At 38.3% G+C, this 27955-nt stretch overlaps 1 protein-coding gene across 1 annotated transcript; it reads left to right on the top strand.

Moving 5' to 3' along the window:
* Positions 1 to 7791: 7791 nt before the first annotated feature.
* LOC148875585 (histone-lysine N-methyltransferase ATXR3-like) lies at positions 7792 to 26641 on the top strand. Its single transcript, XM_088964900.1, has 20 exons — positions 7792 to 8119; positions 8354 to 10685; positions 10854 to 10910; positions 14109 to 15329; positions 15850 to 16232; positions 16320 to 16886; positions 16992 to 17092; positions 17906 to 18962; positions 19120 to 19191; positions 19424 to 19534; positions 19637 to 19737; positions 21943 to 22042; positions 22133 to 22228; positions 22500 to 22667; positions 22752 to 22877; positions 23052 to 23105; positions 23345 to 23592; positions 23682 to 23790; positions 23884 to 24189; positions 26212 to 26641. Exons 2-20 carry the CDS (start codon positions 8465 to 8467, stop codon positions 26386 to 26388), a joined length of 7275 nt encoding a protein of 2424 aa, XP_088821026.1. The 5' UTR covers positions 7792 to 8119; positions 8354 to 8464; the 3' UTR covers positions 26389 to 26641.
* The last annotated feature ends 1314 nt before the right edge of the window (positions 26642 to 27955 follow it).

Raw genomic sequence — 27955 nt, 5'->3', positions numbered from 1 at the left:
ATCATTGAACGGACTAAAGATGACATTTGCATATGATGGGTGTTAGCAAAACCTCCTTATTGAAGGGATAGGAAATCCATCACATGGACACCCAAAGATTGCGGAATAAAGAGGGCGAATTTCAAAAATTTATCTCTCCCTTCAATTGGGAATCGAATTCCCTATTTAGAAAATCATATTTTCAAGGATTATTCTTAAACCATAAACTGAACCAAAAGGAGTAGGGAGGGATAATACCTGATACAGAGAAGCAGTATCTCCTGATGGAGGTGTTTACGCCCAAGGAATGATCCAAAATCTGCTCCCACTGAAGATGACGCTATGCATGGTGGAGCATAATCAACAGTGTTATTCCAAAAGAACTTGACCCTTTGCAAGAATCAATTGGACGGCTTGTGAATACAACTTCCACCAATCTTTTCTCCAAAAGATTGGTATCAAGATCAAATCTTGATTTCTCCCAAGAATTAGAGATCGAACTGCTGTAGGCGGCGGCTGCAGGAAGGAGAAGGCAAGAGAGTTTTTGTAGGATGCAAAATTCTCTATTCTAGTAATCTCAGCTCTGAAGACAAGGATCTCTAGATTGCATGTCTAAAGGTTGTCGCCCCCTCTTCCTTTTATAGACTTAAAGGGATCATCTCCTAATTCCATTAGGAGTTGGAGATCCAAATCATATTTGGATTAGAAGTCCCTTTAAGTGATAAGGGATAACCCTTATCTTATCTGCAGATCAGATCAGCCATCTCCTAATCTAATTAGGATGTTTCCAGATCTAAATCTCATTTAGATATTGGACTCTCTAAGTGGATAGGGTCTGGGCCCAATCCTATCAGTTGATCCATCTCAGAATTCGCCCCTTAAGTGACTAATTAAATCAACCCAGTTCGAAATGGGCTTAAGGCCCATTTAAGGTTATGTATTCATTTAGCCTTCCAAATTGCTGCCCAATTGGGCTTCCTTGTATGGCGTGGGACCCAAACATTGATCTACACATCAGCCACATAGGTTCGGCCCAGCCTTTGTTACAAGGCTTGGCCGAATACACTATTATGGACAGTGCACCCTCTGAAATCCATCTCATGGGCTCTATGGGCCCAATACTTACCCTAAGTGGTTCATGGGCCAAGCCACCTTGTAACACCTAGGGACTGTGGGCAGACGCAATATTAGCCCATCATGTATTATCTTCAATGGTCTTACATTTAACCTCTCAGCCCATAATGATCATACACTACCCGACAAGAGAGGACCTCTCCTTCGGTTGCAAGGAATAGTGTTGCACTCTCTCTTGTATGGATCCTGAGAATTAAAACCTTTTGTAAATCATTTCGAAACCATAATTTATATACTTTTATATCTTATATAAAATATATTTTGCAAAACAAATCTCAACGATTGAAATCGGTTGCCGATAGTCTTGGTTTTCATCAGTGAGAGTGCATCCCCGGTCATTACCTTTGTCCGACAAAGGGGCTGATCCTATCACTATGATCGCCCACTCAGATGAATTCTCAGACTGTCCCAATATACCCAGGTTTTGACCCCCGCTAAGGATCTCATTGATTGGTGCATCAAAGACAGCCTAATCTGACACCCAGTGTAGTATCATAATCCAGTCTAGGGGTCGGGTGAAATTTTCCAGTTTTGCCCATCAATCTCCAAGGTCCAGGGCAATACTGGAAATCTAGTCCAGTTCAAATATTCAATTAATCATACATTGTATGTGCTTAGGGTCTCACCCTGGCAGTTGAGACAAGCCACCCCAACCGACTTGGTGGCATCACAGTGCCAGCTTTGTCAGGATAGGTCTCCCCAGACCGACCCACTGGCTGTGAACATTCTAAACTAACACGAGTTTCATTAAGTGTCCAGTTTAAGGGTATTACACAGAAACATACCAAAGGAACGTGAATCAAATATGCACTTTTATTCATTTACAATAAATTCATAAAGTACATCATTTTGATTGAAGCTAAGGGCATACAGAACTGTCTAACACTTGTCACATTAGTTTCTAATATGATGTTCTTTATGTTTATGCACAAACTATTATAATTATATACAAATATTCAAAAACATGTAACTATCTAACTGTTAGTTTAAAATACAATTCTCGGCAACCATAGAGGATTGATGGCTGCCTAACAATAACTCCTATTTCTTTCTATTTTGTTATTATGGTATCAATGCCTTGCCTCTTCTTTCATCCCAACTAAACCATCATGTTTTTCACAAGCAGAGAAAGACCCTCTTTGGCATGGTGTTATGCTTGATGAGTTGAATGCGCTACTCAAGAATTATACATGGCCTTTAGTACCACCTCCCCAAGACAATAATATTATAGGTTGCAAGTGGGTGTATAAAGTGAAGAGGAAAGCTGATGGTTCTATTGATTGTTTTTTTGGGGAAGTTGGTTTAGGATAACTACACTAACATCTACCGAGAACAACGCTTTTTGTGGAGTCGATCATGGCTCTTTCATTTGAGTACACAATTTTTTTAAGAACTTGGCAATGGCCAAAATATATTGGATCGCGTTGAGGAGAGGGAAGTTAATATGGACTTCCTTTTTCTCCTCGTTGTGGATCTCTTTCTTCTTTTGCATCGGCCCGACTGTGAGTGTAGTTGGAAAGGTGACTACAGATTGGTTCACTAAAGGTTTTTTTTTTCTAAAGTTTCATTTCATTTTTCTTCTCCCCCCAACTTAGGGTCTTCTTGCTCCTTTTTACTAACTCTCTTTTTCTCACACGGGTTCTCTAAAATCCTCCCACTCCTTAAGGTTGTAATAGCCTTGGTATTTTTAGGCTGAGGGTTCTTAGGAAGTGGTTGAACTTGTTACGGAGGAAAACCCGGTGGTTGATTTCAACGGGTTATTTCGCTAGTAGTAAACTACATCAGGATCATGTGTAAATACAAATAACTTGTAAACACATCCTACAAGGAGCAAGTGCAACAACCTTGTTGAAAAAGACAACAATAAGCAAGAGTATAAATAACTAACAACTATCTAAGATAATTGCATCAAAGGAAACAAAAAACATGTACATGTTTAGCAAAAAAGAGAATCAAACAAGGCATAACACCCTTTATGGATGTAGCCCTCAAGGTGCCAAATCCACCCCACATGGCTGCTAAATAAAAAAACAAAGATAACAAGAACCAAAATTAGTTTAAGAACCAGAAAAGGAAGCTTAGAGAAAACCCATTATTTACAAGGTCTAATAAAACACATAAAACAAATCAACATCAAAACTTAAACAAAAATTTTGAAAAAAACAAGAAGGCAATAGAACATTTAATACCCATTCCAATAGGACAGAAATTAATAGATACAATTATATAAACCAATAGAAAATAACAGAACATTGCAAAAGTATCAATAGAAAAGAATATACATATAAATACATAAGTAGAAACTAACAGGACAAAGAAAAATTATTAACGTAGATGAATAAATGAACGAAACTGTGAAGGAGATTACATAATAAAAATACATAATACCAGGCAAAGTTGAATAGAAAAAGCCAAGCATGCAATAAAAAAATTAAGTAGAGGAGAAACACATCAAAATACAAATACCAGGTAGAGCCAAATGGAAAAACCCAAGCATGATCTCATTAAAAGGTTCTTCAATGCAATGGACTAAGCAAAAGAGAAACAAATAAAGAAAACCCCAAACACAAGGGCATCACAACCAAGATTTATTAACAAATACCACTATAAACACATACTTGACTTCCAGCATAACGAGAGGGAAAAAGATGAAGAGCGATAGAGATTAGAGCAAACAAAGGTTCCCTCATTACTATAAACGTATATCTGCCTTCCAACATAACGAGATTAGAGCAAGAAAAAGCTCCCTCAGTAGCGATATAGATTTGAGCAAGAAAAGGCTCCATCAATAAAAGCTTATTCAAGATGATGAATGGCTAAAGAAAAGGTTCTCGGGAAAAAAACTCATCTTGGAAGATGAATTGGAAAGAAGAAGGCAAAGAAAAGGTTCTCGGGTAAAAGCTCCTATCGGAAGATGAATCCAAAAAGAAGAAGGCTCTCCAAGACAACAAACGACTTAAGAAAAGGTTATTAACAAATACCACTATAAATGCATATTTGACTTCTAGTATAACGAGAGGGAAAAAGATGGAGAACGATAGAGATTAGAGCAAACAAAGGTTCCCTCGTTACTATAAACGTATACCTGACTTCTAGCATAGCGAGATTAGAGCAAGAAAAGGCTCCCTCAATAAAAGTTTATTCAAGACGATGAACAGATAAAGAAAAGGTTCTCAGGAAAAAAGCTCCTCTTGGAAGATGAATCGGAAAAGAAGAAGGCAGAGAAAAGGTTCTCAGGTAAAAGCTCCTATCGGAAGATGAATCCGAAAAGAAGAAGGCTCTCCAAGACAACAAACAACTAAAGAAAAGGTTCTTGGGAAACAAATGCCTTTCTCAATAATTCAATAGTAGCAGTTTTCTTCAAGATGATGAACAACTAAAGAAAAGGTTCTCGGGAAATAAATGCCTTCCCCAACAATCTAATAGTAGAAGTCAATCAGTCACGTTGGTGCCAACTTTCCACACATGGCAATCATGCCGCGTTTCACGCTGACCCTTATCAAGCATTAGTCAATCTGTCAGTCAAAAGTCAATCCTCACGTAAAGGCACAACTGGCAAGCGTGCCGTGTTTTACGCTAGCCCCAATCTTAGTCAGTCAGTCTCGTTAGTATCGAAGTTTGCATAGGTATCGACCACCATTGGATCTTACACATGTCAATCGATTTGTTAAGCTTCTTGCTTGAAAGAAAATAAATAAAATTGTGGAGGGCACTAGAGGGAAAGCAACACGAAAGTTACTATTAGATTCCAAATAGCGAATTCTTAGCATCTCTTCCGTACCTATTTCCTATTAGTATATATATATATATATATTATTTATGTTGTTGCAACATGTTCAATGCTCTAACATTTAGAAAATGGTCATTTTTCAACTTGTTTTATTGAGTTGTTCATGGTGATGGAGAACCAACAATGGAGATATTGGTTCATACTTGCACATGGGTGCTTTGGATCAATGTTCAAAGTATCGGAAAACGCCAAATGTATCGAAAAGACAATTTTAAGAGACGTATCGAGATACACATGCATATTGGCGAACAACTAAGATACGCATAGATACGCTTGGAAACACTATAAATACTTTAATAAATCATAAAACTACATCAACAACACTAAATGTAGTTAATTATAATTTCATTAAAAATCCTATGCTTAACTATAATTTATAAATTATAATTCTTAAGTTTTAATGTTTTATGGGATGAGAAAAGCCCAACTCTCCTATCCAACTATAAAACATGCATTGGCATAACTTCTAAGTGAAAATATAATTAGTAATTATTGTTTATTTCCAAAAATTATAAAAAATAAATAAACATTATATAACATATTCAAAAAATAATTGTTAAAGAAAAAATTTCAATTGCTTTGTGTATATGATAGATCATCCATAGAATTATAATATATTCAATCATTGTGATCAAATGATAAAATTTAATTAATTAATTTTAAAAGTAAAAAAAAATATTAAAGATGATTTCAATTGGTCTTGAATATGATAGATCATCTATAGAATTATAATATATTCAATTGTGGTGATCAAATGCTAAAATATAATTGATTATTTTTTATTTTTAATTCTAAAAATAAAAAATAAAATATGTATATATTAAAGAATAAATTTCAAAATTTTTGTTAATTTATAGGTAGGGAAAAATTATATTTTCAAAATTTTTGTTAATTTATATTTTCCCCAAATATCTTCATGAATTTTCCCTCAATCTATTGATAACACAAAAAAATTGTGATTTTGAAGGTAAAAAATGTAGATCAGCATAAATTTAAACATTCAAGAGAAAAAGAAATCACAAGATATTATAAAAAATTGAAAAGTTTACCTATTTTTGCCATATTTTTTCAAAATTTGAAAAATCTTAAAAAATTAATGATTAACACTTATTACTTGCAAATTTTTTGCAAATCTAGCACTCTAGGAATGGGGTTTGGAGTTTTAGGGTCATTTGGGGGGGTGAAATAAGGCTTATTTTAGGGAAAAGAAACTTGCTTTCCCCCTTTATTTTTTTTAGTTTTTGGCGGTATCTTTTTCGTTGATATGCTATCGATACACCCTTGATACAGGTCCAATATGTATATCGTATACGTTTTTCAAAGATATGATATGATACGCCCTGTATCGAGCATATCGTATCAAAATTTAAAACCTTGCTTTGGATTGGATTGAAGAATTGACACTAAACAAGGGCTAGACAAAGCACATGGTGGTTTGTACAGTGAATGAATGGGAAGGGAAGAGAAGGGATGAGAGAGAGAGAGAGAGAGAGAGAGAGAGAGAGAGGTAAAATGAGATCAGATCTCCTGTCCACATCTACCCACAACACACTACCCCCTGTGAATTGGGAACATCTCCCCCTGCATAATACTATGCAGAGGATGAGATGTTCTCCTTGTGTGGCTGCGATAAACGTGGGCAGGAGATTTGGACTCAGGTAGAACACCTACTGATGCGGTTTGGTGGTGGTGCGACTGTGCAAGAGGTTGAACTGTTGAAGATAACCTCTCATTTGTTCAATTATAATTTTATATAATATTAATATACTAATATCTTATAAATACTATTTTATATTAATATTAATATTAAAGATATATTATAATATTAATATTTGCACATTGATATTAATATTTTGAAGACAAATTAAAAATAACAAATATTAATATTTTATAATATTTTTTTGTAACATCACATTATACAATTTTAATAAATTTTGTTATTATTATTAAAAGAAAATAATACAAAGGGTAAATTTGCAAAATACATATTTTCAGATGCCAAAAATTTAGATTGCCGAACAACTCCGCTACATTCAGATATATTTAAAAGCAGAAAAGCAAATTTTCTAGATCTCAGACATTTTACCGAACACGAACACCACCATATTGAAGTGATGCAATCCCCATTCCCATAGTTGAGGGGAATTTTTTGGGAGTTTATTCTTATTTATTTAAACATTTGTTGGGCAAACTGTAGTAATCCAACCATGGGCAAGAAACTGGACCAAGCCGGTAGCAAACCAAAGGGAGAGGCGATATGAGCGCAACCGAGATCCCTTTTCCCGCCCTGCCCATATATGCACACACCAGTACAGGCACTAGGCATGCCTTAAAACAATGGAATCTGGCACAGGCACTAACGCACTTACAAGGCAAGGCAGAGACAGAGCAACTTGAACTTTCACCTGTTATGGTTAGACCATGATACTCCGCTCCAACAACTTTGGGCTCCAAACATTACAGAGAATCCCGGGCTCCATCACTTGGTGCGCAAGAAATATATATACTCTTTGCCTCTCCCTCCATCTCGGAAGAAATCAAGTTGAGTTGAGCGCCCATTAGGTTTCAATTGACCAAAATACACTTCCAAAGTGAAATAGTATACCATCGAAATTAACCAAAGAAAACGAAATGTCTCTCATAATCCCAAACATATGGTAATTTTGGCGCGGTAACAAACACAAAAGTCATCCGTATCTCACAACACAAATATGTTATGGTAAAGCTAGTAATATACGATTCACCAAGCTCGGGCGGCTCGAAACTATAGAGCATTTGCAAATTAGCAACCTCTATGTATGTACGTTGCCTGCCCGCTGACCGTCCGTATGCGGTATGTCCCATTGATCCGTGGTCTAATAATACGTTAACGCCTGACTCTGGAGCCTGGACGGTATTTCTCCTCTCTCGTTCTTCGAATAAATACTAGGTGGGAAAGGCAGAGAGGAAGGAAAAAAAGAGAAGGGAAGAAAAAAAATAAATAATAATTATAGACGAAAACTTTCGTTTCCTTGATTGTGAGAGAGCTAAAAAATAACGAGAGAAAGGGAGGGAAGAGAACAGAGGAGATAAACAGGGTGTCAGAGCTTCCTTCTTAGACCTCTCATGGCCTTTTGTCGGTCGCGTGTATACATGAGTGTTTCTTCCTAAGTTGTTGCAGTTGAAGTTCCTGAAATCTCTTCACGGATCTGCTGTTCAAGCTCTTCGGTTTTCGTCGTGAGTTTTATTTTAAAATTTTCTTATCGATTTTGTTTTGTTTTGTTTTCTTTTAATTTGAGATTTGAAACTTCGGTTATGAATTTTCGTGTTTCTTTTTTTTTTCTTCTTTTCTTTTGTAATTCGAGGTTCTTGGGTAATTTGTGTTCTTTCCGATGTTTCCGGAACCCTACATTGCTTCAGTTAGATTTCCGTGTTGATTTGGCTTATGATTTTATTTTTGGTTCAATTTAGGGTTTCAAGTTTGGTGTTTGGATTGATCCGGCCAAAGAATCTGCAGTATGAGCATCGATAGCCCCAAGGAAGGGGAGAATTAGGGTTCTTTTCTGCAGTCCTTGGATTTCCATGGGCGATGGCGGAGTCGCGTGCGTGCCTTTGCAGCATGTTATGGAAAGATTTCCGATTCCAGATACGTTCTGCGGAGGCAATGGTGGTTTCAGCTCCAAGTCTTTTCAATTTGCAGAGTCACAGCTTCAGCGAAAGCATGAGAAGAAGATGGAAGTAGAGAAAGAAGAATCCGGTTCAGTCAAAGGGCGCAAAAAAGGCTCGGAGGAGGCCTTGGCTTCTGGGAGAGAGAAGAAAGGGGAAGTAGAAAAGGACGATATTGTTTCAGACAAGCTGCCGAAGGAAGAAATTGAGGAGGGAGAACTGTGTCCATGGAAGGGGTCAAAAGCAGAATTGGAAAATGGTGAGTTTATTCCAGATAAGTTGCCGAAAAGAGAAGTTGAGAAGGGGGAGTTCGTGCCTGATAGATGGAGAAAGGGGGAAGTAGAGAAGGGAGAGTTTGTTCCAGAGAAATGGCGGAAGGGGGAAGTAGAAAAGGGGGAACTTGGTACAGGAAAGGTGCGGAGAGAAGTAGCCAAGGGAGAGTCCAATTCGATGAAGTGGAGAAGAGGAGAAGCAGAACGGTCAGACTATAGTTCAGGTAAACCACGGAGAGGTGAACTGGAGAAAGGTGAGTTTATCCCAGAAAAATGGCGAAAAGGAGAAGTCCTGAAGGATGAATTTAGTTCTGGAAGAGGGCGGAAATGGGAAGTAGAGAAAGATGACACTGCCAAGGAGAAGGGCTGGAAATGTCAGCAAGAGCGTACCCCACCTCCTACTAAGTTTTCGGATGAGGATGCTTCTCTGAGAAAAGACTTCACTAGGAGTGGTAGTCAGCGTAGAAGGAGGTCTTCCAGGTGGGACCATGAGAGAGATTCAAGAATCAGTTCGAGAACTATAGACGAGGAACTGAGTTCCTATAAGCATGAAAACACTAATGGAAAGAGCTATGGAAGGGAGTATTCCTCTGGAAGTTGGCTGAAACGGCATGGTACAGACTCAGAGACCGGCACACGGAAATACCATGGAGAATATGGTGATTATTCTGGTTCTAAAAGCAGGAGGATTTCTGAGGACGGTAACAGGTCTGGCCACCCAGAGAAGCAACATTCTCGCAGTTCAGTCGAGAGCTCACATAGGAATTCTTCCTCTTCATTAAGGGTCTCTTCGTCAAGCAGGTATTCTTCTAGGCATCATGATTCCTTTTTGTCTTCTAGGGGAGTGCATGATAGACATTACCGGAGTCGAAGTCCTGGTTATTCCGAGCGGTCCCCACACGATCGGGCCCGACATCATGATCACAGGGACAGAAGTCCAGTCCACTCTGATAGATCTCCACATGATCGAGCCCGTTACCATGATCACAGGAACCGAAGTCCCGCTCATTCTGAGCGGTCCCCACATGACCGAGTGCGCCACCATGACCGCAGGGACCGGACTCCGGGTTACTTGGAACGATCTCCACTTGATCGTGGACGGGCCCATGATCACAGGGAAACCAGTCGAAAGAGTGAAGGACATCATAGTCGATATGGAAGCCAAGCACAGCAAGAAAAGCTTGGCCAGGTGGATTCTGTTGGAAAAGATTCCCATAGGCATTCCTCAAATAAACAATCACAGGACAGCAGTTCACACGGTGGTGGTGGTTCTGTTGAGAAAAATGTCAATGATCAGACTCACAAGGAAGAACAATTGCAAAATCCAAATACTGATACCAACGAACAACCTCCTCAAGTTGATGGAGGTCCAGAAGAGCTGCTCTCCATGGAAGAAGACATGGATATATGTGACACACCGCCACATGTTCCTCTCATGGCTGATTCCAACCCAGGAAAATGGTTTTACCTCGATCATCTTGGTATTGAACAAGGTCCTTCTAAGTTATCTGACCTTAAGAGGCTTGTTGCTGAAGGGGTTCTTCTGTCAGATCATTTAATAAAGCACTCTGAGAGTGACCGGTGGATGACAGTTGAAAATGCTGCTTCTCCATTGGTGCCTATGAACTTCTCATCAATTGTTTCAGATTCTATTACTAAGCTTGTAAGCCCCCCTGAAGCTCCTGGAAATGTATTGGAAGATGGTGGTGATGCTGGGCAATCTTTCTATCAATATGGGCAGGAACAACCTGCCAGTAGTATAGTTTCATCCGAGCCTTTAGAAGATCTCCACATTGATGAAAGGGTTGGGGCATTGTTAAGGGGTTATACTGTTATTCCTGGAAGGGAACTTGAGACTATAGGAGGTATGCTCTTTTTTTCTTGTTTTATTTCCCTTTCCCATTTTTCTTGCTTTCCTGAATCATTCTTTATGTTTTATTTATAAAAAAAAATCATTCTTTATGTTTTGTCATTTTTGATTTATGGTTGAGTATCTTGATTCTATATATTTCTCCACTTCTTTTTGTTTGCAGAAATTTTACAGACAACCTTTGAGCACACGGATTTGGAGAAATGGGGTAGCCATGAAGGTACATCTTATTTTGCATTGGGTTTTATTTTATTAATTTTATTTCTCTGGGTTTGCCTTTACTCATATGATCTACTTTAGATTGATCCAAAAAATGGAAAAAGAATAGGGTGAGAGAGAGAGAGAGAGTGTGTGTGTGTAGTCATTGTGCTGTTCTTTTCTATTTGACTGTTTCTATCACTAGGTAAATAACTAACTTTCAAATTGCAATATAGTGTTATATGATGACTGTTCTAGCACTGCATTGTACAAAATTTATCAATAATGTTATCACATTTTTTTGTTGATTCAGTTTTTCTATTTTGTAATTTGTTATGGCTGTGGTCCACATAGAGAGGGTTGAGTATGTATATGTCTGTATATGTAACTTGATTTGTTTTCTTTACTTGAATGAAAATTGTCAATATTTGATTACTTGATAATGACTTTATTATATTGGAGTTACCACAAACTTAAGGGCATTTTGAGACCTGATGAGTGGGGAAACATGAATTTCATGCCTCCTACATACTTAAAGCTTTGGACAGATTATTCTGATAAATCTTATTGCACACCTTCACTAATATCTGACTGATGGATTCTTCACTCTGAGTAATCAAGTACCTTTCTAAAATTTAACATTTTGCCAAATCTTGTAGTATAATGTGAATAGTATGATGTAAAATGGTACTACATACAAATTGAGGGCATGCTGGGTGGTTGGTTAGTCTCATCAAGTCTAGCCTATGGGATCTCTTAAATAGGAATAAATTCACCTGGCATGATGGGACCAGTAAATAAGGTGGCATTTCATAGCTTCTGATTTTGGCGGTTCAAGATAAGGTGTTTTGAAATCAGCTTCAAAGGGTGTTTGTAAGATCTCATATTGGTGTTGTTTTCAGAACAGTTTTGTGGAAACATATTTGCCAGTACCTGTTTTCAGCATGCCAGTTTCAGTTTTATACTTAATTGACTGTCTTTACAAATATCAGGTGCATGTTCTACATCAATTTGTTGATGATAGTGGTTTCTATAATAACAGAAATCATTATCTTATGATTACAGAAGTTGACCAAATTGCCAAAACCTGAGAAAATTGTTACATTGCTATTTTCTTTATAAGAAGAGGTAGCAAGCATGTTTTTTGCAATTTTTGCTGATATGGCCCCTTCAGTGCTATTGCCAAATACTACCCAGGTGGCCAGAGTGAGGTTTGAAAGTTAGAGGAGAACCATAACAGTGCCAAGCTTTTGAATCTAGTGCCCCAGACTGTCTCTGATTGATGTGGTTGGGGTGGGGGAAAATATTATTGCCATCTAACTAACATAAATAGAACTTTTGATTGAATGACAGAAACGATGGTGCTTACCAATCTTGTCTAGGCAACACATGACTAGACCTGTTCATGGGCTGGGATTGGGCTTAGCTTTTGCCAAAATTTGAATTGACCCAGCCCAAAGCCCAAGCCAGAAGCAATGTAAAATTTGCATGGGCTGAGCCTGAAGCCGGGCCTGTGAACAGGTCTATACATGACCTCTGTAGTGCCCTAGGTAATAGAAAAATTAATTTATGTAATAAATTTGGATAATGATACCAAGACTATTTAATGGCCTTTATACTATACCAAAGACTATGTAATGTGCTACATAATAAGAGATATCAAGCATTCTACTATGTAAAGCAGTTTACCATACCATGAAGGCACATAAGCAATTGTTGCAGTAACATAGAAATTTAAGTATCAAAGAACACTTTACAACTCTAAGCTTAACTATTATAGTTTGTGGCTTTGTGCATATTTCAGTGTCTTATTTTCAGACACAATGCTGAATTAAATACACGAACCTATGAAATACCAAGCTGATTATCTTACCTTTTAGCCTCTTACAGTTTTTATTATTATACATAACACTTTTAATTCATTAAACTTTAATAACCAACCAACTTGGTTCTAGACCTCGACTGACTGGTGCTGTGAAATTGATTTGGGTGCACTGCCCATAAAGGGTACAATATATTTCAAGGAAGTCTACTAGCATAATGCTTATGTATGTATACAAGATCAAAGAAGAGCGCACCTAATTGCTTGCACAAGAATGATCATATGATTTTTTTTTTTTTGATAATTGTCATATGATTAAAATTTTCATATGATATTCAACCATATGCTTTGTTTTTGGTTCTAGGAAATATTTTAGGTAGCCAGATGGTACCATCCAATGGTACAATGGCATTTCACAAATAAACATATCTTCAGGAAATATTCAATATATATTAGAGTCTACAAACAGAACCTGGAGATAATTTTGAGAGAGAAATAAGATCAAATTTAGTTGTTGTTTTTTTTTTTTTAATCAGGGTGGGATTATATTTGTAGGTGGAATTGGGGGACCGATATCACAAGTCTCTATGTTAACCTTTTGGATCCATTTTGTCAGCAGATCATAATGAGCAAGGAGCATACTCCTTATCGAAAATAATTTTTTCTTTTCTGCTCTTTCCTTATTTTCCTAGTAGAGGGTACTAAATTGAATTCTGAAGAATTGAGTGTGTGGAATTCAATTACAAATCTACTCTCCAACTTTTTTTTTTTTTTTTTTTGAGAAAAGTTAACCAAATCTACTCTCCAACCTAAACACAGCCTTTCATGACAATTGAATGAGAAAGTCAAGTATAACAAAGGGGTTAAGGTAAGTGGCATATCTTTAGATCGAGTAAACAAGTAAGTTGAAATTTATGCAGCTTTCCAGAATTTGTTTTGTGGCCACAGATTTTAGTGCTTTGGCTGTCAATTTTCTATTCAACACATTAATTGCTGGAATGGAAACTAGTGTAATGGATCAGGGCACTAATATGGATCTCACTGAACCTTTTTTTCTCCTTCCTGGCCACCAACTTCTAGTTCATTATGACAGGGTCTGCCTTCAACTGGCTCAACCCCAGCTGGGCTTTTAGAATTAGCTGTCTGGGTGTTACAAAGAAGCTATTTCTAAGCATGCTCAAATGATAAAAGCTAAATTTTAGAAGATGGTCTAGCTTTAGTGTAACATCATGCAGTGTGAATTGTGAAGCTCTACTATTATGTTATCAATTTTGTTTTTACCTATCAGTGCATCCCTTACCACTGTCATTCCTATACAAGTTTTCAAGGATCAGTTAACAATTATTTTCTACTCCAGTTTGTATCAGTTGATGAATAATTTCTTGTATGAACATGCAGGTTTTACAAGGTTCCGACCTGGCACTGGGGAGACATTTGGATATCGAAGAGATGAGGAATTTGGGAGATCTTTTGATGCTATATCAAAAGAAGTTGCAGAAACTAGGTTGGCTGCACCTTATGATAAGGATTACGCCTTTGGAAGTGATCCCATTGACTGGTTTTCTGTGCGGTGGTCCTGCAAGGGTGGTGATTGGAAGAGGAACGATGAAGCTTCCCAAGATAGATCATCAAAAAAGAAACTTGTCCTAAATGATGGTTTTCCACTTTGCCAGATGCCAAAATCTGGGTATGAGGACCCTCGGTGGCATAGGAAAGATGAGTTATACTTTCCTTCTCGCAACAAAAGACTTGATTTACCCACCTGGGCATTTACCTGTTCAGATGAGAGGAATGATTGCAATGGTGTAAGCCGGTCAGTTCAAGCCAAGCCTCTAGTTGCTAGAGGAGCGAAGGGGATTATGCTAAAAGTTGTCAGGATAAATGCTTGTGTTGTCAAGGACCATGGTTCATTTATCTCTGAAACTCGCATAAGAGTTAGAGGAAGTGATCGGCATTCTTCAAGATCTATTCGTTCTTTATCCGGAAGTAGTGATGGCAAGAATTCATCATTGGATGGTGCTTCTCGATCCAAAAGGATTGAGCATGACTTGCCAGGTTTGCAGAAGTGCATAATACCCATAAACACTCCAAAAGACCGTGTCTGCACAGTAGATGAACTACAGTTGCATTTGGGTGACTGGTATTACCTTGATGGTGCTGGCTATGAACACGGACCGTCATCGTTTTTGGAGCTGCACGCTTTGCTCGATAAAGGTGCTATTATGAATTATACCAGTATTTTCAGGAAGGTGGATAATGTCTGGGTTCCTGTTACATCTAATTCACAAGTATCTAATGTTGCTTTGCATAGCCAAGAAGGAAAAGTAGGAACAAATGACGAATCATCTGGAGCTAATCCTCTTCAATCAGAGATTGCATCACAAGATGTGAGCAACATATCATTCAGTTCATTTCACAGCTTGCACCCACAATTCATTGGTTACACTCGGGGCAGGTTGCATGAGTTGGTAATGAAGTCTTACAAGAGCCGGGAATTTGCTGCTGCTATAAATGAGGTCTTGGATCCATGGATTACTGCTAAGCAGCCAAAGAAGGAGTTGGACAAACACCCTTTGACTTCGGTTACAATGAAAGGTTATGCCTCACTCCGAAGATCAGGTATGAGAGTCCTTTGTATTTCTGGATTGTTTTCCTCTCTTTCTCTCTCTCTCTCTCTCTCTCTCTCTCTAGCAAGTATTAATGTGAAGATGTTTGGAAAGAAAGGCTGCCTTTTGGTGCCTCGTCTATGGAATACATACAGGGGAAGAGAACATTCATCAATAGTTATCTGTCCAAGGGATGCCTTCTGCCAAAATTTAATCCAACTACTTGATCTTGACATCTAATCTTATCCCATTCTCTTGGAGGGTCATGTTATCTAGATTAATTTGGGTGGTTTCATCATTATATGAGTAAATCAATAACCTGTAAGCTCTCCCATTAGAAGTTTGGAACATATTTCAGGCTGAAGTCAAATTTTGCAGGCATGAATCATGATAGGATCCTATTCTCCAGTCCTGATGATTAATCTTTTGTGGCACCACATTATATTCTGTTAATTTTTTTTGTTGGTATTTTTTTTCATCTGTTTTATCTCATACTTTCCATTTGTTTTTATGGTCTTTTTTAAATACTACAGATGATGATGGTAAAGACAGCATTCGTGTCAGTAAAAGAGCTCGGCTGCTGATTGATGAGATTGAAGGAGAATGTGAAATGGAAGAAGACCTACTTACAAGTCAGAAGGATGATTATTCATTCGAGGAATTATGTGGTGATGCTACTTTTGATGAAGAAAATACTGCAAGCCCTGAAACTGGGGAGAGCTGGGGTTTGCTAAGTAGAAAAGTACTGGCTCGGGTTTTCCATTTTCTGAGGGCTGATATGAAGGCCCTTGCATTCTCCGCTGCTACTTGTAAGTGCTGGAACACTGTAGTCAAGTTTTACAAGGGTATCTCAAAAAAAGTTGACTTATCATCCATAGGCCCCAACTGTACTGACTCCATGTTCCAGAACATCATGGTAGGCTTTTCCTTTCTCTAGTAATATTGGTTATTAATCAATTGACAGTTTCCCTTATTCAAATATATCTATTTGTTTGGCTTGCAGAGTGGTTATAACAAAGAAAAGATAGTGTCTATTGTCTTACTTGGTTGCACAAACATTAGTGCTGAGAAACTTGAAGAAGTTCTTCATTTGTTTCCTTGTATATCTAAAATAGATATTAGAGGTTGCAGTCAGTTTAGAGATTTGACAGAGAAGTTTCAGAATGTGAAATGGATAAAAAACCGTACTCATGACACCAAGATCTTTGAAGAATCTCATTCAAAGATGAGGAGCCTCAGACAAATAACTGAGAAAAGTTCCTCAGTTTCTAAACCTTTTAAGGCTACAAGTAGTCAACTGAATGATTTTAGTGAGCCTGGAGATCCTTTTGATCATGGTTCTAGCTTGGATAGAAGAGACTTAATGAACCAATCGTTCCGACAGAGTTCTTACAGGCGTGCAAAATTACTCGATGCCAGAAAGTCCTCAGCTCTCCTATCAAGGGATGCCCATATGAGGCATTTACTCCGCAAGAAATGTGAAAATGGCTATAAGAGGATGGAGGAATTCCTTGCAGTTAGTCTGAAGGACATCATGAAGGAGAACACCTTTGATTTCTTTGTGCCTAAGGTTTGACCACTTTCTGTTTGTGCAAATAAACTGTGCCAGCTCTGGGCTTGAAATTTCTAAGTTCTGATTTATCACTTGTATTCTTTTGTCATTTCAATGCATCAGGTTGCAGAAATTGAAGATAGGATGAAGAATGGTTATTACATAGGTCATGGCTTAAGCTCTGTCAAGGAGGATATCAGTCGGATGTGCCGGGATGCAATAAAGTAAGCTTGCTTGCCACTTGCTGCATTTGATTCTTTTTGCATTACATAAGATTTAAAGGCACTTTAAGATTCAAGAGGCAAGGTCTTCCAAAACTCAGGCTTTCGGGTTAAGTGGAGTTGCAGAAAAATCACTGGATACTCCTTTTGGGTTTGTCTATATGTTTTTGGGATATATTTTATCACATTTGATACACACACAATTGACAATTTTATAAATGTGTGCTAAGTTCTGTTGTTCAGTTTTATCATTGACATGCTTCTAATTTCAAATTTTTATCCATAACTGTGAATATCTGTGTTCATTAAGAGTGAATCAAATATTGAAAGAAGTACAAAGTCTCAAACTAAAAGACAGAGATTGGGGCAGCCCAAGGGCTCTGTAGAAATGTACAATAGCAAAAAGCGGACTGTCTCAGTTTGTTAGGGAAAAAAATTCCCAACAAAGCTCATTCCTTACCACTCTGCCAAGCTGAGAGCTATAACTTTGGCTGAGCTGGGAGCCCAAATACCCAATGGAATGAAGAGTCAAAGCTGAGTTCTAAAGATCTTGCCTCTTGAAGCTGATAGGATTCTTGTCTCCATGCACCTGAAGTAGGATTCTTGTCTGTCATCTCACTTTCCCAAACTAATAGGATGAATGACTTGTCTTTCTGTTGCCTATAAATTGTTTATGGAATATGCTGCTAGCTTTTGCTCTTGCTTTTTATTTACTATTCCATTCTGCAACCATCTACTAGCTTTTTCTCTTGCTTTTTATTTACTATTCCATGCTGCAACCATTTTTTGGTAAGTTTATATTTTGTACCAATTCAGAGCAAAAACTCGAGGTGATGCTGGAGATATGAATCATATTATCATGTTATTTATCCAACTTGTCACGAGTTTGGAAAACAACTCCAAGTCCTCCCATGAAAGAGATGAAATTATGAGGACGTTGAAAGATGGATCATCTTCAGGGTTTTTTTCATCAGCCTCCAAGTATAAAAAGAAACAGAGTAAGGTGGTGAGTGAGAGGAAACACATGAATAGGAGTAATGGCTCATCCTATGTCAATGGTGGTACAGATAACGGGGATTTTGCGACTGATCGTGAAATTAGAAGGCGCTTATCCAAATTGAATAGGAGAGCTCTGGATTCAGAAAGTGACACTTCTGATGAACCTGACAATTCTTCTGATGAGGCTAAGAATGGTGGTGAAAGTACTGCCTCAGATACAGAAAGTGACTTAGATTTCCGGTCAGAGGGTGTACCTGGAGATTTAAGAGGAGAAGGATATTTTACAGCTGAGGAGAACTTTGATTCAATGAGTGAAGATCGTGAGTGGGGTGCTCGTATGACGAAAGAAAGCCTCGTTCCTCCTGTTACTCGGAAGTATGAAGTCATTGATCAATATGTTATTGTAGCAGATAAGGAGGAAGTAAAACGGAAGATGTGCGTTTCTTTACCTGATGATTATGCGGAGAAGCTTAATGCACAAAATGGCATGGATGAGTCAGATATGGAAATTCCTGAAGTGAAGGAATACAGACCTAGAAAACAGCTGGGAGATGAGGTCCTAGAGCAGGAAGTCTATGGTATAGATCCTTATACTCACAATCTTCTCCTTGACTCAATGCCTGAAGAATTGGATTGGCCACTTCAGGAGAAGCATTTGTTTATTGAAGATGTGCTTCTACAAACACTTAATAAACAAGTTAGATCTTTCACTGGTTCTGGAAATGCTCCTATGTTGTATCCATTGAAGACTGTTCTTGAAGAGATAAAAACGAATGCTGAACAAGGCGGTGATGCATGCATTCTGAAGATGTGTCTTGGCATCTTGAAGGCTATTGACAGTCGACCTGAAGACAATTATGTTGCATACAGAAAGGTATATTTTTACTTGTTACTCTATTTTTTCTAATGTAAATATCACCTGGTCTATGCCTTTTTTCTAAGATGGATGGTTTTGCAGCCTTGACTTCTACTGAAACTTTTTTGTTTTTCTACTGTTGCTTTTGCTACCTGTCTATTAACGTGGCAATCAGGGGCTTGGAGTTGTTTGCAACAAAGAAGGCGGTTTTTCTGAAGATGATTTTGTTGTGGAGTTTCTGGGGGAGGTACGATTTTCTGCTTTCCTTTACAAAGTTATGCTGTAATGCTTATTTATTCTCTGTTTTCAACTAGTCCGTGCGGTACAAAATGCATGGCTATTTCCTAATTGTTTCTATGCTTATTCTTGTTGTGGAGTTTCTGTCTGTCTCCTAATTATTTCTATCAACATGACTGGGTCCTTCAAAGATTTATTTTTGATCTCAAGCTTCTTTTGCATTGTGTTTTCAATGTTTTTAGGTTTATCCAGCATGGAAATGGTTTGAGAAGCAGGACGGGATTAGGTCTTTGCAAAAAAACAATAATGATCCAGCTCCAGAGTTTTACAACATATATCTTGAGAGGCCAAAGGTGTGCAACTTCTTTTTCTTTTTGATTTATATTATGGGTTCCTTACTCCTTTTCTCCTTTTCTCCTTTTCCATATTGATCTGATATATTTTCCTGCCTACAGGGTGATCGTGATGGGTATGATTTAGTTGTTGTTGATGCCATGCACAAAGCAAACTATGCAAGTCGGATTTGTCATTCATGTCGACCTAATTGCGAAGCAAAGTAAGTGGTTCCACTTTTGTTTTGCATAGGCAGCAAACATTTTTGCTTTTACTCATTTTCCATTGCTGCATCTTTGATGTGTGAACTTTCCTTTAAAATATCTTGGTTTCCATGTTGGGAAAAAGGAAAGTGGGAGAATGATGACTGTGTTTTGTAGTTTTATTTGTTGCAGATTTTAGTGAAATCAGTAGAAAATAAATATAACAGCAATCAAATCAGTACGGTAGTTAGTACCCCTATCATTTTGGAGGGGTTATGTTAGTACCCAGACATGCCTGTTCCCAATATTATATACCTTTGTAGAGTAGAAGCCCAATGCAAAGCACTCAGCTACTTCATTGGTTGATCTTCTAATCTGCCTGAGTGAGGATACAAAGAGAAGGCTAGAGATCTTTCCTGGAATGACTGCAAATCCATGTCCCCTGGTCACCACCCACCATACTCCATATCCTAGGTTTGGCTGAATCTCAGATTTTGAGAAAGTGCAAGGAACTCAGCTTGGATTTAATCGTCAGAATAAGACAATGCAATGAAGATCTGAAATCATTTATTAACAGCGGACAGTAAAAAAATATAAGAAAAACTTGTAATAGGAGAACATTAAATTGCTACTTGCTAGATAGTGATCTCCTGTGCCCCCCTCCCCGTGCAAGCATATTACTGACTGGAAAGTAGGCATAACTAGCACCCAAGTCAATATCAAATAAATAGTAAATGGATGCCCCAAAAGGAATGCTGACTTTGAATGCTTTATTCTCCTAAAAGCTATTAGATAAGTAGTTCTTTTTAATTAATTAATTGCCATTTGTTGCTGCAATTATGGCAAAAGAAAATGAAGTTTCTAGCCTTTTCCATACGAATGCTATACCTAATTCTGGTTGAAGTGGATATTGGGAACAAAGAAAATGTTTTTTGAGAACAGGTAAAGTAAAAATATCATTAAAGTAAGAAAACATGTACAACAAGATGCTGTACACAGGAATTTACATCACACTGCCCAAGCAGCCCTATACCCTACAGAAAAGGTTAACATAATAAAAAAGAGAACTGAAATTTCTATCTATAAGCACCTTGTTTACAGAAAGCCAAACAAAATTTTGCCCACTATTTTCTGAAAAAATTGAATCTGAAGAACTTTTAAGCTTGAAGATTCTTGCATTTCTCTTCTGCCAGATGCATCAAAAAACTGCTGCAGGAGTCAGATTCCATGCCAATCTTCCTTTCTTGGATAGCCCCCCTATATACCAGCCTTTCACAAAATCAGTTATTGATTCTGGACAGCAGCCTTTCACCTCAAAAAGATTCCAGACTTTAGACCAAATCTCAAAAGAAAATCTACAATGTAGCAGCAAGTGATTCACAGACTCCTCATGCTCCTCACAGAGAACACAGTTAGTGGATTTCAACTGCATACCCTTTCTCACCAAATTCTCCCTGGTTAAGATTTTATTCAAGTAGGCAGTCCAGACGAAGGACACCTTTGTGGGCACCTATTTGCACCAAACAATCTTGACAGGAATTTTCTGCTCCTCCGATCTGGATAAATAATTGCAGGACTTAAACTGAAACATTTCCAGAATTGTCCCAAACCCATAATCTCATCTAAATGAAAGTCATGTATTATAATTTAGTTACTATCTCATCTAACATCTCCATGAGATTTTTTTTGAAAAAGGTAAGGCAAAACTTTATTAAAATTAGAAGGAGAGTGTACAAGCGGTGCACGACAGAAGGAAACTATGCTATCTCTTGGAGTACTGGCTCATGATCAATAACCGCAGTGCCCTTGGAGCACAGCCTAACATCTCCATGAGAATTAGTTTCATGTAACCGCAATGCTCATGATCATTACGCTGCATGGATCAACTATGCTATCTCTTGGAGCATGGGCTTGCAAATTGATTAGGCTGCCTTTGAATTGTCATGGAGGAGCAACTTTTTTGTCATATTTAATTGGGTCCTACTGAAATCTAGACTCAAGTGGGTTCTATGTATCAAAAAATGTTTTTCTGGCAATGTGTTGCAAACAAACTTTTTTTTTTTTTTTTAAATTTCCCCTTTTTGCTCTAAAAACAATTAATTGTTATGGTTTTCTAAAGTCATAATGATCTGATTATGTGCATTGATATCCTGGTGCTTTAGGATTAATTTTAATTTGCAATGGTTTCTGAATTCTATACTCATCTATCCACTTCATGGCAACAGGGTTACAGCTGTAGACGGTCAATACCAGATTGGAATTTATACTTTAAGACCTATTGCATATGGTGAGGAGATAACATTTGATTATAATTCTGTCACAGAGGTATGTTCCGACCGTGGGCCTGTCTCTATTATGTCTTGGGAGGAGTATTCTTTAATTCCTATTGATTGGTACCTCTTATTTTTTCTTCAGAGCAAGGAAGAGTATGAAGCATCAGTTTGTTTGTGTGGTAGCCAAGTATGCAGGGGAAGTTATTTGAATCTTACTGGTGAAGGGGCTTTTCAAAAGGTAGAAAATAGAAATTTAATCATTTGGTTTGCCCTTATTCATCATTTTTCTTTTTATTTGAATCTTACTGGTGATTTTTCTTTTTCTTTTTATCATTTTCTTTTTAATTTTGTGAGGTCAGGGTGGTGTTTGTCCTGATTTGACATGCTGGTTTTTTTTCTTGCTTTTCTTTCTGTATCATCTCAGCTAATTGACTATAGTTGGACATCATTCAAGCAAAGTTCCTTGTCACATTATATAGCCGCTGCTCACCAGATTTTGATGTTTACAGGTACTAAAGGAGTGCCATGGTATGTTAGATCGGCATAAGTTGATGCTAGAAGCTTGTGAATTGACTTCCGTATCTGAGGAGGATTATATTGACTTGGGAAGGGCTGGTCTAGGCACCTGCTTGCTTGCTGGGTTACCTGGTTGGCTTATTGCGTATTCAGCCCGTCTGGTATGTTGTTACCTTATAATTTGTCACAGAATTGATGCTTCTCTGGTTTGTTTCTGAATATACTTTATACAAATTTGAATGAAGGTGAGGTTTATAAATTTTGAAAGAACGAAGCTTCCTGAGGAGATTCTAAGGCATAACTTGGAAGAGAAGAGGAAACTTTTCCTAGATATTTCTGAAGAAGTTGAGAAAAATGAAGCTGAGATTCAGGTGACTGTTGGTTATAGATATGTTTATATCATATCATTCATTGCATGTTTGCAGACTCTGCACATTGTTTTGTTATATGATGCATGGGTGGACATAAGCTTATGAATGTTATGCTTGTGGGTTGATGAATGATTGTATAATAACTTGTGTCTTATCTCTTTTTGCATGATACAGGCTGAAGGGGTCTATAACCAGAGGCTTCAGAATTTGGCTCTTACTCTTGATAAGGTGCTTACCTTAATCTTTTTACTTAAGAGGGAGGTTCTCTCTCTCTCTCTCTCTCTCTCTCTCTCTCTCTCTCTCCCTCTCCCTCCCTCTCCCTCTCCCCCCCCCCCCCACCACCCCCCCCACTCCACCCCATCCCAATGTTTGTCTCTTTCAATGTGATCTGAATTTTATTGATATGATTAAGTTATTAAATTCTGGGATCAAATTGGCCTTCTTCTGAATGTAATTCATATTAATAGGTAAGGTATGTAATGAGAAGTGTATTTGGTGACCCAAATAAAGCTCCACCCCCACTGGAGAAGCTTAGTCCTGAAGCAGTAGTTTCAGTCCTATGGAAAGGGGAAGGATCATTTGTTGAAGAGTTAGTCCAGTGCATGGCTCCTCATATGGAAGAGGGCTTGCTGAATGACTTAAAAGAGAAGATTCGAGAGCATGACCCTTCTGGATCTGAAGATCTCTGGAGAGAACTGCAGAAATCTTTATTATGGTAAGCAATGTGGTTTACTGTCTCTTACAGCTGATGTTTATAATGATTTTATGATTGTCACTCATTACCCCACCCCCTTCTTTTACAAGGTTGAGGGATGAAGTCCGAAGTCTTCCATGTACATACAAGTGTCGGCATGATGCAGCTGCTGATTTGATCCACCTTTATGCTTATACAAAATATTTTTTTAGAGTTCGGGTTAGTTGAAATTTCGTAGCAGTGTTCTCCTGTATTTGATTAATCTGGAGGCGATTTTCTTTGCTTTGACTAAAAAGAGTTCTTCACATGCAGGCATACAGGACTGTAACTTCTCCTCCTGTATACATCAGTCCTCTAGACTTGGGCCCCAAGTATACTGATAAGTTGGGGTCAGGTTTCCAGGAGTATTGCAAGACATATGGTGAAAATTATTGTTTGGGGCAGTTGATTTATTGGCATAACCAAGCTAATGCTGATCCAGATTGCAGCCTAGGGAGGGCGAGAAGGGGTTGTTTGTTGTTGCCTGATATTGCCTCCTTCTATGCCAAGGTTCAGAAGCCATCACATCGTCAACGTGTCTATGGCCCAAGAACCCTCAGATTTATGCTTGCAAGAATGGTAAGTGCCTGTCAATCTTTTTACCACATTTCTTTGCATCTTACTTTTTACTGAGTATCTTGAGGTCTGCACTTAGCGAAAAATTCCAACCTAAACGTGGGATGCCAACTGGTATCATTTGGATAAAATATGGGTTGATCAGGTACAGAACAGGTGTATTAGACTAGACCTGCTCCAGATACAAATGACCTGGGAAGATAGAAACTGTACACTAGTATAAATGGATGGTTGGTACCTGATGCGATGAGCTAGGTAGGATCCATCTGTTTCTCATGTACCTATCTACATTTGGCAACTATAAGCCCAATATCCTTTAGCCAGATGGAAAATTAAAGCTGTGGACCCTTGCCTATTTTCTTCATTTTTACATTTAACTACAAACTTGCACATGTAAAGAGGATTAATGGTGAATTTCCCCAATGAATGTGCAAAGCTTGTTTAATTCCTCTTCTTTCAACTGCCCAACAAAAAGGTCAAGGATCATGTGGAGACGTGTGAGAGCTGCTGTTTGCTGGACTATATGGGAAGAAAGAAACTCAGAAAAGGAGAGAAGCTTGGAAACTATATTAGAAGTGATCCATATAAGGGCAATACATTGGTTGAAAACAATGGACTTGTTCACAGATTATTCAATGGATGATATGTTAAGAAATTGGAAAGAAATTGCAAGTTCAGCCTCAACTAAGAAGACCTCAAATCCCACCTGGAACCCTCCACCTCTTGGTTTTATCAAACTAAATTTTGATGGCAGCAGCATGGGGAATCCAAGGCCTTTGGGTATTGGGGGGGGTTGCTAAGAGATGAGAAAGGGACTGTAATAGCCATGTTCTCTAGCCCTATTGGAGTGGGAGATTCTTTGAGGGCTGAGGTGTTAGCAGCTTTGGAAGGGGTACAATGGGCTTAAGACCTGAATGTCCAGAAACTGATTATAGAAGGAGATTCTGAGATTGTAGTGAACTGGCTAAAAGAAGACACCTCTAAGCTTTGGATCTACAACAATGAAAAGAGAAAATTCAAATGGCTGACCAAGAACATGGAAGTTCAGTGTATTTGGGTAAAGAGAAATGCAAACTCCTTTGCTGATGGATTAACTAGGCAAGGGGTGAATAGGGATTCTGGTTTCTGGGCTCAGTTGTAATTGTTCTTTTCTTTTTGGGTGCCTGCCCACCCTCTTGGGGAGTTAAGATACTTCAGCTCCTCTACTCTGTAAGCTTATTCCTATTTGTTATTGATTCAAAAAAAAAAAAAAAAACTTTTTGGGCTTGCCACCTCATCTATCTTGTGGCCAAAGAGAGCCTCCAATGCAACCTTTGAAGAAGTGGAGTCTTCCCTTTGGCTGTCATGTCAAATATTGGGCAGCAATAGAGATCACTATTGTTGAGAGATGGATGGGATGTCGGGTCTGTACTCTCTGTGCCTTGTTGTATATACCTTGGTGTGCCATATTAGAGGGATCAAGACATCAACGAGGAACCCACATAATAGACCAACTGCACCAAAACTTGTCTCGAAAAGATAACCCTGACCATTTTCTATTGTTTACACTGATTCAATAGATCTTAAGAAAGCTCCAAAATGGCATACAGATCATGTGGTTGATAATATCTACTTATAAGAAAACACTTGGCCATTTCACCTTTTAATAATTTGCTAACAGGAATACTATACACAGGATGTCTTTTTGTATATGAGATGATAGTTGTGCACCTTTTTTGTTTTGAATTAATACAATCCTAATGCCATATTTCAGAAAAGAAAAAAGAATCCATTGATAAGAAAATATGTCAAAAAAGTATCTAAGCCTTTGATCATTAAAGTATTTGGAGCGGCAGGTCATTCTGTGTCACTTGCCTACATCTCTCTTTGGGATTGAAAGACAGTTGGCGAAGTTGGATGTAGCCAGCCGTGTAGGCTGGGAATGCAGTGATACTGTCTGGTTTGCAGCATTGTTAAATATTTTGATATTTGTTTCCAAGGAAGGCAAGCATAGGTTTCTCATTAAAGTTATGTTCGTTCCAACAGGAGAAACAGCCTCAGAGACCGTGGCCGAAGGATCGAATATGGTCATTTAAGAGCACCCCAAATGTTTTTGGCAGTCCAATGCTGGATGCAGTTCTTAAGGAATCTCCGCTGGACAGGGAGATGGTGCATTGGCTGAAGAACAGACCACCCGTGTTCCAAGCCATGTGGGACGACTGAGCTATACTGAGTAGCAGTGGAATTATTAACCAACCTATTTTGTTTTGGAATGATTATTCCATTTTAATTTCACAGCTACCCCTTTTAATGTGGGAGCTATGATCATTCCTTGTGCTCCTTTCGCCCTCCATTCCTATGTACAGTTCAATTATCCTTTTGTAATTTGCATTCATTATTTCAGTGGTAGAGCATTGGTTCTTTTCTATTGTCAAAAAAAATGAAAAGAAAAAGAAAGGAAAAGGTTTCGTTTCAATCTGTCTTACAGTATTAATGGTCCAATTGCAAACTTACATTGTTACATTTTTCAACTAGGAAAGCATTCTATGCGATGGCATTTTCTATTTTCACTGGGCAGCAAATTATTTGGAAAATATGTACGTGTGACCTGACTTCGAAGTGGGTTCTGTTAGTCAATGAACGTAATGTAACTTTTCATTCAGATCTCGGCACGGTGACAAGGACAGGTGTGGTGTGGGGCGCCGATAAGAATTCCTCATGAGTTCAGATTGGCACCTCGTGAACAAGAAGTTCACACTTCACATTGGTGCCCCACAACACCCCACTGGGCGCTGATGTGATCTCTCCACGAGCGCTTCCACATGTATGGGGAAAGAGAGGGAGAGAATCAGAGAGGACTGGGAGGGGAGGGTTAATTAAGTTGGGCTGGTTTTTCGGTGATTTTCCAAGATATGATATGTACTCCTTGATCTTCTTTGCGTTCTGCTCCGACCGAGTGAGGGAAAGAGAGAGAGAGAGAGAAACAGAGTTGAGACAGAGGGTTATTTGAACTAGGCTGGTTTTCCGGCGAGCTCCTGAGATACGAAGAGGGGAAGTGAAGAGGGAGAGGGGGCGAAGGAAGAATATCACCGCCACTCTTGGAAGTTGCAGTGGTGGCGACGATTTTTGGTGGCGACGATTTTGGTAGATCCAAAAACAGAGGTGAAGGGGGGAGGAAGAAAAACAGAGGGAAAAGAGAGCTTTGTTGTTCGAACTGAACACCATCAGTTAGAGAACTCTTGATTTCCCGGTGCATATCTCTTCAGGTGCATCCTTCGTAATTCCGCGCCCTCCCCTGTTCCACTGTCCAGTAGCGGCGCAATCACTCTCTCTCTGACCAAGGAGGTTTTAGTCAATTGTCATAATCATAGGGGTACTCTAAGACAATAAATAAACAGTAATGATACAGTTTGTAATAGTAAGAATAGTTCAAAAAATTTGTCGATTTTATATTTACGCAAGAATGGGAATAAATTACATGAGATGTTTGATTACAAAATTCTTACCATAGGCCACTTGCTCCATCATAACATTTCCTCAATGTGCGTCAGCCGGGCCACTGTACTCCTGTATCCTTTTCCTTCAACTTGCTAGATCTACAGAACTGGATATGTTCATAGACAGACAGAAAGGGAAGAGTTGTTACATTTTACATGGCTGGCCAAAGTTTGCGAAAGTAATTCGACTTCTTAGTCAACGCCTACTTTGTACAATTGTACTCTCAGCATCAATTCCTCATTGTTGTGTTTGTGTAGTACGTCGTTTAAGGTGAAAAGAAAACAGAAATGCA

Source organism: Nelumbo lutea, chromosome 1 (assembly GCF_056320005.1).
Source record: "Nelumbo lutea isolate HS-2025 chromosome 1, American lotus-T2T, whole genome shotgun sequence".
In the NCBI taxonomy this organism is placed as follows: domain Eukaryota; kingdom Viridiplantae; phylum Streptophyta; class Magnoliopsida; order Proteales; family Nelumbonaceae; genus Nelumbo; species Nelumbo lutea.
This window is presented reverse-complemented; position numbering and strand designations above follow the sequence as displayed.